General features: G+C 46.8%; 2 protein-coding genes across 2 annotated transcripts in view; one reads left to right on the top strand and one right to left on the bottom strand.

The window, feature by feature from the left end:
* The window catches only part of LOC115468205 (E3 ubiquitin-protein ligase TRIM39-like), a 1,720,076-nt gene that overhangs the window by 303,399 nt on the left and 1,404,107 nt on the right, over positions 1–12,570 (bottom strand). The gene's annotated exons all lie outside the window — the stretch shown is intronic.
* Positions 1–12,570, top strand: part of LOC115468317 (E3 ubiquitin-protein ligase TRIM39-like) — a 39,774-nt gene that overhangs the window by 17,964 nt on the left and 9,240 nt on the right. The window contains exons 4-7 of the mRNA XM_030199960.1: positions 892–914; positions 3,956–4,065; positions 11,775–11,780; positions 12,465–12,494. Of these exons, the coding sequence (XP_030055820.1) occupies positions 892–914; positions 3,956–4,065; positions 11,775–11,780; positions 12,465–12,494 (169 nt within the window). The remainder of the gene's footprint in view (positions 1–891; positions 915–3,955; positions 4,066–11,774; positions 11,781–12,464; positions 12,495–12,570) is intronic.

Raw genomic sequence — 12,570 nt, 5'->3', positions numbered from 1 at the left:
GGCAACTTTCATTTTTGAAAGTTTTGTGTACTGTAGGGTCAATAGAGAGGGGCTATGCAATTTTTTCACAATGTTGATGTTTTTCATGTTCTACAGCCTAAAATCTGTGGGTATGTGATTTCCGAGGTTATTCACTTAATTGATAAACATTTCTTATTTTTTAAAGATGTAGTTAGTCCATTCCTGAGGCTGAAATTTTGCAGGATTATACAGTTGATATCCCTCTGGTAGAAATTTATTTTTTTATTTGTTACATTTGTATCCCACATTTTCCCACCTGTTTGCAGGCTGAATGTGGCTTATATAGTACCATAGGCGTTCGCCAAGCCAGTAAAGAACAAATACAAAGTGGTATTAAGAATAGGGTTCATGTGTTACAGACACATTTGGGAATCGTAGAGAGCAAGAGTTGGGTTATGTCCATTACTAGCTTTAGTTAATTGTGTAGCAGGGTTCACTTACCCCACTTTTGATACCTTTTCACCCAGTGGTTCACAACTCCACCTCTGCCCAAACCAGGCCCTTGAGAGCCTCTACATGCAGATCACGGATCAGAGCCACTAAGGAGGTTTCAGTACTGTGCCCCATCCAAAAGTCTGATTGATTGGCATGAAAGGACCTGTGTTTTATCTAAATACTTCAAAATTTGCCCAAGTATCAATTACAACTTAGGAGATAAATGTTAGGTTTGAAACAGGCTGATACACTTGTTTCCATAATGAGTTTGGGTCTTTCTTATAGATTTTTAGATGCTGATCATAGAAATGGCATCAAAATTTTGTAGCTGTTTTGTGATTGAGCAGAGCTGTGAGTAGAGTATCCTAATGTATAATGTGTTCTTATAAACTGTGAAATCTAACTAGAAATATTCTCTGTCTCATTTCCCTTTAGGATGTGAAGGAAGCCCTGAGCAGGTACAAGTTAGTTTTCTGTCCTTTTCTATGTGGCTGGATGGATTTTGAGTGAGAAAGAAGGGAATTAATTGATTAGTGAAAGGGAGAGGAGCAGCCTAATGGTTAGTGCAGTGGGCTTTGATCCTGGCAACCTGGGTTCGAGTCCCAATGCAGCTCTTTGTGACCTTGGGCAAATCACTTAACCCTCCATTGCCCCAGTTACAAAAAACTCCGAATGTGAGCCCCCTAGGGACAGAGAAAGTACCTGTATATAATGTGTACAGTGCTGCGTACGTCTAGTAGTGCTATAGATATGATTAGTAGTAGATGTTGAATTGAGAAAGTAGTTGGGATTAAGTGAGGAGAGGGCAAACTAAAGTTTAGAGGAAGCACTGAGAAATGGAGGGGAAGAGATGGAGGATGGGGAGGAGAATTACAGATCTACCTTCCCTTCCCTCTGATTCTCCTATTTCCTCTCCCACCAACCTCCCTGTCCTCACCTATTTGGCCCTCCATGAATCCTCTCTTCATTCCCCACAAAACTTCACCCTGTGAATCTCCTTTCCATATCTACCCTGCCAGTTGTGCTGCCTCTCAACCCTAGTGCAGAAGGAGTTGCTGGTGGAGATCTCTGCTCTGACGCTGTCCATTACAAAATAATTCTATAAAAATGTGTTTATATTTCTTTGAAGGGTGACTAAACATGTGGATAATGGTGACCCAGCTGATACTGTTTATCTGGATTTTCAGAAGACATTTGATAAAGTTCCCTGTGAATTTCTCCTGAGGAAACTCAAAAGTCATAGGATGGGATACAGTGTCGTATTGTGGATTATAAGAACATAAGAGTAACCATACTGGGTCAGATCTCCATCTAGCCCAGTATCCTGCTTCCAACAGTGGCCAATCCAGGTCACAAGTACCTGGCAGAAACCCAAATCGTGGCAACACTCCATGCTACAAATCCCAGGGCAAGCAGTTGCTTCCCATGTCTGCCACAATAGCAGACTATGGACTTTTCCTCCAGGAATTTGTCCAAACCCAGATACGCTAACCACTGTTACCACATCCTCTAGCAAAGAGTTTCAGAGCATAACTATTTGTTCAGTAAAATAATATTTCCTCCTATTTGTTTTAAAAGTATTTCCATGTAACTTCCTTGAGTGTCCCTTAGTCTTTGTACTTTTGTAATGAGTAAAAAATCGATTTACTTCTACTCATTCTACACCACTCAGGATTTTATAGACCTCAATCATATCTCCCCTTATCCGTCTCTTTTCCAAGCTGAAGAGCCCTAACCTCTTTAGCCTTTCCTCATATGAGAGGAGTTCCATCCCCTTTATCATTTTGGTTGCTCTTCTTTGAACCTTTTCTAATTCAGCTATTGGGCTCATTTTCAAAACAGAAAAAACATTTAAAAAGTGGCATAAAGCAGCATTTGGATCTTTTTCTCACAAAAACACCCAAATCAGTATTTTCAAAACCTATTTTTAGACGTTTTGCTATGAAATCCGTCAGAAGTGCATCCAAATCTCAAAGGGGTGTGTAAGGGGCATGTTCAGGGTGGGACTTGGGCGTTCCTTAGATGTTTTTAAGCCATAATGGAACAAAACAAAATCTTCCAGGACTAAAACTTAAGACGTTTTTGAGCTAGACCTGTTTTTATAACGAATACGGCACAAAAAGGTGCCCTAAATACCCAGATGACCACTGGAGGGAATCAGGGATGCCCTCCCCTAATTCCCCCAGTGGTCACTAACCCCCTCCCACCCCCCAAATATGATGAAATACATTACTTGCCAGTCTCTATGCCAGCCTCAGATGTTATACTCAGGTCCATTAGAATAGCATGCAGGTCCCTGGAGTAGTCTAGTGGTGGGTGCAGTGCACTGCCGACAGGTGTGGACAAAACTGTAAGCCCTCCAAAACTCACCAGAAATCCACTGTACCCACATATAGGTGCCCCCTTCACCCGTAAAAGATGTGGTAGCGGTGTACAGTTGGGGGTAGTGGGTTTTGGGGGGGCTCAGCAGACAAGGTAAGGGACCAATGGTGAGATGTGTACCTGAGAGCCAGTGGCATACCGAGGGCGGGGCGGTGGGGGCGGTCTGCCCCAGGTGCACGCTGCTGGAGGGATGCAGAGAGCAACCACACACCTGTCGTCTCCGCTGGTTCCCTGCTTCCTCTGCCCCGGAACAGGTTACTTATCTACAATGACACCCAGATCTTTTTCTTGAGCGCTGACCCCCAAGATGGACCCTAGCATCAAGTAACTATGATTCGGATTATTCTTTCCAATGTGCATCACTTAGCATTCGTCCACATTAAATTTCATCTGCCATTTGGACGCCCAGTCTTCCAATTTCCTCAGATCTTCCTAAAATATTTCACAGTCCACATGTATTTTAACAACCTTGAATAGTTTTGTATCATTTGCTAATTTGATCACCTCACTTGTCATTCCGATTTCCATATCATTTATAAATATGTTAAATAGTACTGGTCGCAGTACTGACACTTTCCACCACAAGTGTAACAGAGTGAGATATGGGCCTGGTCCATATCTCTGACCACTAGGCTACTCCAGGGACCTGCTTGCTGCTATGTACTGTTTATTTCTCATCTTTGGGTGGTGGGAGGGGGTCAGTGACCACTAGGGGAGTAAGGGGGGGCATGCCTTAATCCCTCCTGTAGTCAACTGGTCATTTAAGGCACCTTGTTGTGACTTAGTTGTGATAAAAACAAAACATCTAAATTGTAGCCCAGGATATTTTAGTTTTGTTCCATTGCGGCAGAAAAACATCCGAGTGTTAGGAATGCCCAAATCCCGCCCCTAACACACTCCCTGGCGTAGCAAAATGTTTAAAAAATGGGTTTCAAAAATATCGATTTCCAAATACCATTTTGTGCCACTTTTTAAATGTTTTCCTATTTCAAAAATGAGTCCCATAATCACAGAAAACTGAGTGTTGATGGTATATTTCATTCCTTCCACTGTCACATCTCTATCCCCTGGGTGTGAACATCTCCCAGAATAATCCCAGTGACTCTCTAACCCATAGGTGTGAGAAAATGAAGTTTCCAGAACCAGAGGCTGTTTCTACTGATCTGAAACTGGATTTCCAACTGAGCTACCCTCAGCAGCTGAAGAAATGGATTACAAAATTTGGAGGTGAGGAATTGATCTCTTTTTAATTTGGTTTGTCTTCTTTTCAAATGCTCTGGATGATTCCACTAAAAATGTGCAGAAATAAAAGTATAAATCTGAGATTTTCAGTGCTGGGCTGTACCAAGATACTGAGTATATGGATATACATTGACCGAATTATAACCCAGATAAAGTTACCACATCCTTTTTGTTGTCCTAACTTTATCCAGATAGTTACCCAGTTACTAGACTGAATCTTGGCACTAATGAGGTAACTTCTGACTCTTCCGATTCTGAACCTCCAAACCATCCTGGCACTGTGTCGAAAAGGCCAAGACAGACTGTCCAAATTTCAGCGCTATTATTGACCCTGAGATTAGCAAGTTTAGTGTGGGCAGTGGAAGGATAGACTGCTCAGAGTTGTTGCAGTATAGTGACGGGGTAACGTACCAAGAAACTATTATCTATTGGTGAAAATCTGAGAGAATTCTGACCACAGACAGAAACACTGAACATCTCGGTAGGTGGAGTCCATAAGCCCCATCAAGTCTTCCCATCTCACTTTCCACAGATCTTCAACCATCATTTTGCAAACCCTGAGATTCTTTTGTCTTCCACAGATCCACCTTCCTTTCCATGAAAAACTATTTCCTCAGCTTGGTAAAAGGGAAAGGGGGAAGGGGACTTGATACACCACCTTTCTGATGTTTTTGCAACTAAGTTCAAAGCGGTTTACATATATTCAGGTTCTTATTTTGTACCAGGGGCAATGGAGGGTTAAGTGACTTGCCCAGAGTCACAAGGAGCTGCAGTGGGAATCGAACTCAGTTCCCCAGGATCAAAGTCCACTGCACTAACCACTAGGCTACTCCTCCACTGGAGCTGATACTGTGATGTCATAATGCCTCATTCCACCAATGCCTGAGCCAACTTCATCAGTGATGTCACAATGGCTTGATTGCCCAATACTTGGCTCACTTCTGTTATTGTGATGTCATAAGGGAAAGGGGGAAATGGGACTTGATATACTGCCTTTCTGAGGTTTTTGCAACTACATTCAAAGCGGTTTACATATATTCAGGTACTTATTTTGTACCAGGGGCAACGGAGAGTTAAGTGACTTGCCCAGAGTGACAAGGAGCTGTAGTGGGAATCGAACTCAGTTCCCCAGGATCAAAGTTCACTGCACTAACCACTAGGCTCCTCCTCCACTCAAAAGGAGGGTGAATGTTGAAAATCAGTGCTAAAGAGTAACTAGAGCACCAGAGTGAATAAAGTGTAAAGAAAGTGATCAAAAATAACTAAAGCGCCAGAGTAATTCAAGTGTGAAAAATGAAAAGAAGCCGTCAGAAACCTTTAAAAAGAGTATGAAGAAATGTTGGTGCTATAAAACCCCCCTCCCACCTTAAAAAAAAAATTTAAAAATATTTTTTGCCAGCCTCAAATGTCATACCCAGCTCCCTGACAGCAGTATGCAGGTCCCTGGAGCAGTTTTAGTGGGTGCAGTGCACTTCAGGCAGGTGGACCCAGGCCCATCCCCCCCCCCCCTACCTGTTACACTTGTGGTGGGAAATGTGAGCCCTCCAAAACCCACCAGAAACCCACTGTACCACTACTACTACTATTTAGCATTTCTATAGCGCTACAAGGCGTACGCAGCGCTGCACAAACATAGAAGAAAGACAGTCCCTGCTCAAAGAGCTATGTAATAAAAGTGAGCCAAGTATAGGACAATCAAGCCATTGTGACATCACTGATGAGGTTGGCTCTTATTGGTGGACTGAGGCATTATGACATCACACTATTAGCTCTGGTTACAAGAGACTACTACTACTACTATTTAGCATTTCTATAGCGCTACAAGGCGTACGCAGCGCTGCACAAACATAGAAGAAAGACAGTCCCTGCTCAAAGAGCTTACAATCACAAACCCACTGTACCCACATCTAGGTGCCCCCCTTCATCCCTAAGGGCTATGGTAGTGGTGTACAGTGCTGGGGAGTGGGTTTTGAGGGGCTCAGCACCCAAGGTAAGGGAGCTATGCACCTGGGAGCTTTTTCTGAAGTCCACTGCAGTGCCCCCTAGGGTCCCCGGTTGGTGTCCTGGCATGTCAGGGTGACCGGTGCACTACGAATGCTGGCTCCTCCCATGACCAAAGGGATTGCATTTGGTCGTTTCTGAGATGGGCGTCCTGGGTTTCCATTATCGCTGAAAACCGGGGATGACCATCTCTAAGGACGACCGTCTCTAAAGTCGACCTAAATGTTGAGATTTGGGCTTCCTCGACCGTATTTTGGAAACGAAAGATGGCCGCCCATCTTGTTTTGATAATACAGGTTTCCCCGCCCCTTCACGAGGACGTCCTGTGAGGACGCCCTCAGGAAAACTTGGGCGCCCTGTTCGATTATGCCCCTCAAAATGATTTGTTTCAACAGTTTTTATTTCAACGATTTTTATTGATGACTTGACTAAGCAAAGAAAATATACAGCCATCTGGTAATACAAAATATATAGTCTAGTAACAACACATCGAGTGCTCCTGTATATTGCAAAACGCCATCACATTTTTTTCTAATTGAACTTCCCCATCCCATACCCCTTCCCCCCCCCCCCCCCCCCCCCCCCCCCATTAATGTTCAACAGTTTTTATTGGCAACAAAATTGCAAAACTACTAACACCAGAATAACATATTCACAGTATATTCTGCTGATATATCACCCTGACAACATAAATCATTTTCATTGTATTTGGACCCATATATCCCCCTCCCCTCCTCTACCCCCTCCACCCTCCCTATATTCCCATATAATTTTGTTTCAACAGTTTTATTGATGATCCTTCAAAATGAACATACAGCATATCATTATGCTAACAATCCTTCAAAATATAAATAGTGATAATTGGAACATCAAAAGTTTTAACGTTTTCTACTCCCTCCCACCCACTCTCCTAGCCCCCCTCCCCCCTCCCCTCCAAACTAATTATACAACAATTTAAGCAACTGACAAGCTCAGAATATATTAAGTTGGGAAGAGATACTCAGAGCTGGCTACCCAAAAACAGTCAGTGTCCATAACCCCAACCCAAGTTTATGGTAGCATACCCCCCCCCCCTACGCCACCCCTAAGATCGATACCCCCCCCCCCCCCCCCCCCCGAGATAATGCTAACAACCAGGCTGATGAAGCCCGGATCACAAAAGACGTTGGCAGTAGAAAAGGGAGGTAGGACACCCTTGCTCAGCCCCCCCCCCCCCGAACCTCCTATACGTGCCTATCGGAAAAGATTCAATAAACCCTCCCCTAGAGTTCTCCCCCTCCACCCCCCCCCCCCCCCACACTCCATGTTATACCTTCTAACTCTATCTAATTGTAGTGAGGAAATCTTATTCCCTCCATAGCTACCCACCAGGGCCGTGCCTAGGGTCTCTGGTGCCCCCCTGCAGATTATCAGTTGGCGCTCTCCCCCCCCCCCCCCCCCCCCCGTGAAAATGATCGCTCACCACTTGCCACACTGACAGGAATTGTCAGCAATATTCTTAGAAACAAATTGCTATACATTGCAAAATAAGATAGCAGATGTAAATTCTCAAAGTGGACATATTCCAAACACTAAAATGAAAATAAAATGATTTTTTTTCTACATTTGTTGTCTGGTGACTTTCTTTTTCTGATCATGCTGTCCCAGTATCTGATTCTGCTGCTATCTGTCCTCTTAACTCCGTTTCCAGGGTTTCCTTTCCATTTATTTCTTTACTTTCCCCCTTTCTTCTTCATTTCTTGCTCTATATCCATAAGTAAAAGCTGGGTCCTCCGCAGACTTGACTGTCCAGTGGATCCAGCTTCTGCCTATTTTCTGCATCCATGTGCAGTTTTTCTGCTCTCTTCCTTTTCCCTCATCTCATCTCCTTCATCTCTCTTCCTTCCCCTCCCCTCTATGTCCAGCAATTTTTCCTCTCTCCATGGGCCCTGGCCTCCCATCCATATCCATCCATGCTCCTCTGTCCCCTGCCCCTTCCATTCATCCCTATCCAGCAATTCCGCTCTCTCCCTGAGCCCTGCCCTCCCATGCTCCTCTGTCCCCTGCCCCCTCCAATCATCCCTATCCAGCAATTCCCCTCTCTCCCTGAGCCCTGCCCTCCCATCCATGCTCCTCTGTCCCCTGCCCCCTCCATTCATCCCTATCTAGCAATTCCCCTCTCTCCCTGAGCCTGCCCTCACATGCTCCTCTGTCCCCTGCCCCCTCCATTCATCCCTATCCAGCAATTCCCCTTTCTCCCTTCCATGAACCCTGCCATCACATCCATGCTCCTCTCTCCCCTGCCCTCCCGCTCCCATGTCCCAACTGCCCGCCCTCTTCTCCCCCCACCCCCCAAGATCCCTTTCCTTTTTTTTTCTCTTAAATTTACCTCCGTCTGGCAGTGCAGGCGCAGCGTCAGTGAAGGAGGCGGCGCTCTTGACGTGTCTAGCCTTCCCTTCGCTCAGTGTCCCGCCTTCTTCTGACGTCATTTCCTTGATGTCAGAAGAAGGCGGAACACTGAGCAAAGGGAAGGCTAGACACGTCGGGAGCGCCGCCTCCTTCACTGACGCTGCGCTGCCGGACGGAGGTAAATTTAAAAGGAGAAAAAAAAGGAAAGGGATCTTGCGGGAGAGAAGAGGGCGGGCAGTTGGGACATGGGAGTGGGAGGGTGAGGTAAGCATGGTGCGGCGGCGCCCCCCCAGAGGACGGCGCCCCCCTGCCATGCTTACCCCGCTTACCGTGTTGGCAAGGCCCTGCTACCCACCCTCATCCAGAGCCTGATAACTCACCAAGTTGGTTAAGAATAAAGCTGTGGGCCCGAGGTGCTAGAGCTTGGATATACCTCTCCCAAGTTAAATAGAATTGTCGTTGTAATTTAAATTTGAAGTGTGAGTCTCAAATAAGAGTAATGCATGAAATCTGTTGCACCATTGCCAATAAGAAGGAGTCTCCGGCTTTATCCAATTTACTAAAATGCATTTCTTACCTATTAGGAATGCTTTATGAACTAATAAGTTTTGATGGACAGTACCCGCCCCCCAAAGGGACAACAACTCCCAACAGAACACTTTCTGGCAAAACCAATATCTTCCACCCCATAATTCTCTCCAGAAAATGAATCACTTTTAACCAAAAAGCTTTGATCTCTGGGCAGGCCCATATAGCGTGATAAAAAGTGCTCATAGGTCCTCTACATCTAATACATTGGGGCGAGTCTGCTCCGCCCATTTTATGAAACCTTGATCGTGAGGTATAAGCAGTGGTGTGCTGGTAAATGTTTAACAACAGGCTCTCTCCCCGGTCCCCCTCTGCGCCCCCCCATCCCCCTCTGCGCCCCCCCCCCGGTCTCCTCTGTGCCCCCCCCCCCCAAATTGCAGAGCTGACTATAGCCAGGGCGAGAGCCTGGGGGGGGGGGGGGGGGCAATGCATTATCCAGGAAAAAAAAATTAAATGATCCCAGGTTCCAATCTAATTCATGTTTAATGTGGGAAATAATGCCATAAATAAGTAAATAAATATAAACTTTTAATGTTGAGCACCTGATTCGTGACTGTTTTTCTGATCATGCTGGCCCAGTATCTGATTCTGCTGCTATCTGTCCTCTTAACACCGTTTCCAGGGCTTCCTTTCCATTTATTTCTTTCCTCCTTTCTTCTTCATTTCGGGTCCTCAGCTTCTGCCTATTTTCTTCATCCATGTGCAGTTTTTCTCCTCTCTTCCTTTTCCCTCATCTCATCTCCTTCCTCACTCTTCTTTCCCCTCCATCCATGTCCAGCATTTCTTCTCTCTCCCCTGCCCTCCATCCACCCAGTCCAACAGTGACCCTCCTCTCCCCTGCCCTTCATCCACCCATGTCTAGGGTTACCATATGGCTCCAGAAAAAGGAGGACGGATTGAGCCAGCCGGGTTTTACTTCCATTGCTTTGAAAGCAATGGAAGTAAAACCCGGCTGGCTCAATCCGTCCTCCTTTTTCTGGAGCCATATGGTAACCCTACCCATGTCCAGCAGTGACCCTTCTCTCCCCTGCCCTTCATCCACCCATGCCCAGCAGTGACCCTCCTCTCCCCTGCCCTCCATCCACCCATGCCCAGCAGTGACCCTCCTCTCCCCTGCCCTCCATCCACCCATGCCCAGCAGTGACCCTTATTTCCCCTGTCCTCCATCCACCCATGCCCAGCAGTGACCCTCCTCTCCCCTGCCCTCCATCCATCCATGCCCAGCAGTGACCCTTCTCTCCCCTGCCCTTCATCCACCCATGTCCAGCAGTGACCCTAATCTCCCCTGCCCTCCATCCACACATGCACAGCAGTGACCCTTCTTTCCCCTGTCCTCCATCCACCCATGCCCAGCAGTGACCCTTCTCTCCCCTGCCCTTCATCCACCCATGCCCAGCAGTGACCCTCCTCTCCCCTGCCCTCCATCCACCCATGCCCAGCAGTGACCCTTATTTCCCCTGTCCTCCATCCACCCATGCCCAGCAGTGACCCTTCTCTCCCCTGCCCTTCATCCACCCATGTCCAGCAGTGACCCTAATCTCCCCTGCCCTCCATCCACACATGCCCAGCAGTGACCCTAATCTCCCCTGCCCTCCATCCACCCATGCACAGCAGTGACCCTTCTTTCCCCTGCCCTCCATCCACCCATGCCCAGCAGTGACCCTCCTCTCCCCTGCCCTCCATCCACCCATGCCCAGCAGTGACCTCTCCCCTGCCCTTCATCCACCCATGTCCAGCAGTGACCCTTCTCTCCCCTGCCCTCCATTCACCAATGCCCAGCAGTGACCCTCCTCTCCCCTGCCCTCCATCCACCCATGTCCAGCAGTGACCCTAATCTCCCCTGCCCTCCGTCCACACATGCCCAGCAGTGACCCTAATCTCCCCTGCCCTCCATCCACCCATGCCCAGCAGTGACCCTCCTCTCCCCTGCCCTCATCCATCCATACCCAGGGACTCCCTTCTATCCCCTGCCACCCCTCCCGCGTTGTTCACCGGCGACTTCTCCTCCCTCCCTCCGGATCCATCCCTCACCAACCTGACTCTTCTAATTCTTCGGCGGGGCAGGCAGTCTTGCCTGCCCGCTATCAGCACTGACTCTCCCCTGCCGGTTCGCGCTTCAAAATGGCCGCTGAGACTTCAGTAGAAGTCTCGCGAGGCCGCCTCTGGAAGTCTCGGTGGCCATTTTTAAAGCGCAAACCGGCAGGGGAGAGTCAGCGCTGGTAGTGGGCAGGCAAGACTGTCTGCCCCGCCGAAGAATTAGAAGAGTCAGGTGAGGGACTGGATCGGGTGGGCGGGAGGGAGGAGAGGCGGCTCGCAGTGGGAAACAACTGGCTCGCAAGTCGGTACAAAATGTAACAACCGGCTCTTGCGAGCCGGTGCGAGCCGGCTCCAGCACACCACTGGGTATAAGCCCTAAAAATCACTCTACCCTGACACTCTCTAAGTTCAGCACTACTTGCCCTACTCGGTATTTGGCTCATGCTTCCCACCAAAAATCTGTCACTTTTGGGATCTTGCCAGGTACTTGTGACCTGGATTCACCACTGTTGGAAACAGGATACTGGGCTTGATGGACCTTCAGTCTTTCCCTGGATGGCAAAGCTTATGTATGAATGTAATTATAAGATCATTGAAGGACATTTTTATAATTCAAAATCTCTAACATTTCTCTCTCTCTTTATTGTTTTTTTTTTACAAAATAAAATCACATCCTGCAGGATTTGGTAAGTTTTATTCAGTTAGAAACATATATTTTAGGGGTGGGCAATTAACACATTAATAAGGGTATTAATGCATTGATCTTTTAACGCATACCATGTTTTGTAATGCTGTCTGGTTTTCTTTTTATGCTGACCCACCCCTCCTCCACACTTACCACTACAGCAGGGTTCAGGATTTTTTCTCCTTCCTCGGAGCTGCCTCAAACTCCTTCTCTCCCCTGCATGGTGCAGAAAGTTGGGGAAGGTCTCTTGAGAGTTGAAACCGCAAGACTTCCCCAACTTCCTGCATTGCGTGACTCAAGTATCTGCAGACCCGATCGCTGTGCAGGGGGAGACAAGGAGTTTGAGGCAAATTCAGAACCCGAGCCCTGCTGTACAGGTAAATGTGGGGGGTGGGGAAGAGAAACTGAATGAAGGCCGGGCATTGGGGCATGAGAGAAACTGGGGGAGAGGCTGGGGAAGGGGGCATGAGAGAAACTGAATGAAGGCTGTTTGAAACCTTATTCTTTAATGCCCAAAATGCATGCTGTGATTAAACATGGTGAGTGCATGATTAAAACGTTTAATCACACAATTAATCACAATTAAAATTTTTATTCATTGTCCACCCCTAATTTAATTTTTATATCATTGTACTTATTTCTCTTCTCTGAGATCTGATCATTGTTCATCTTTATTTTAATGTAGATTGGTGGATGGAATTTGGCAAATATACAGGTAACTGAATCTGAAATATAACTAATTATACCAAACCATCAAATCCACTAATTTATTTATTTGCTGCACTTGTATC

The sequence above is a fragment of the Microcaecilia unicolor genome, chromosome 4 (genome assembly GCF_901765095.1).
Source record: "Microcaecilia unicolor chromosome 4, aMicUni1.1, whole genome shotgun sequence".
Classification (NCBI taxonomy): domain Eukaryota; kingdom Metazoa; phylum Chordata; class Amphibia; order Gymnophiona; family Siphonopidae; genus Microcaecilia; species Microcaecilia unicolor.
This window is presented reverse-complemented; position numbering and strand designations above follow the sequence as displayed.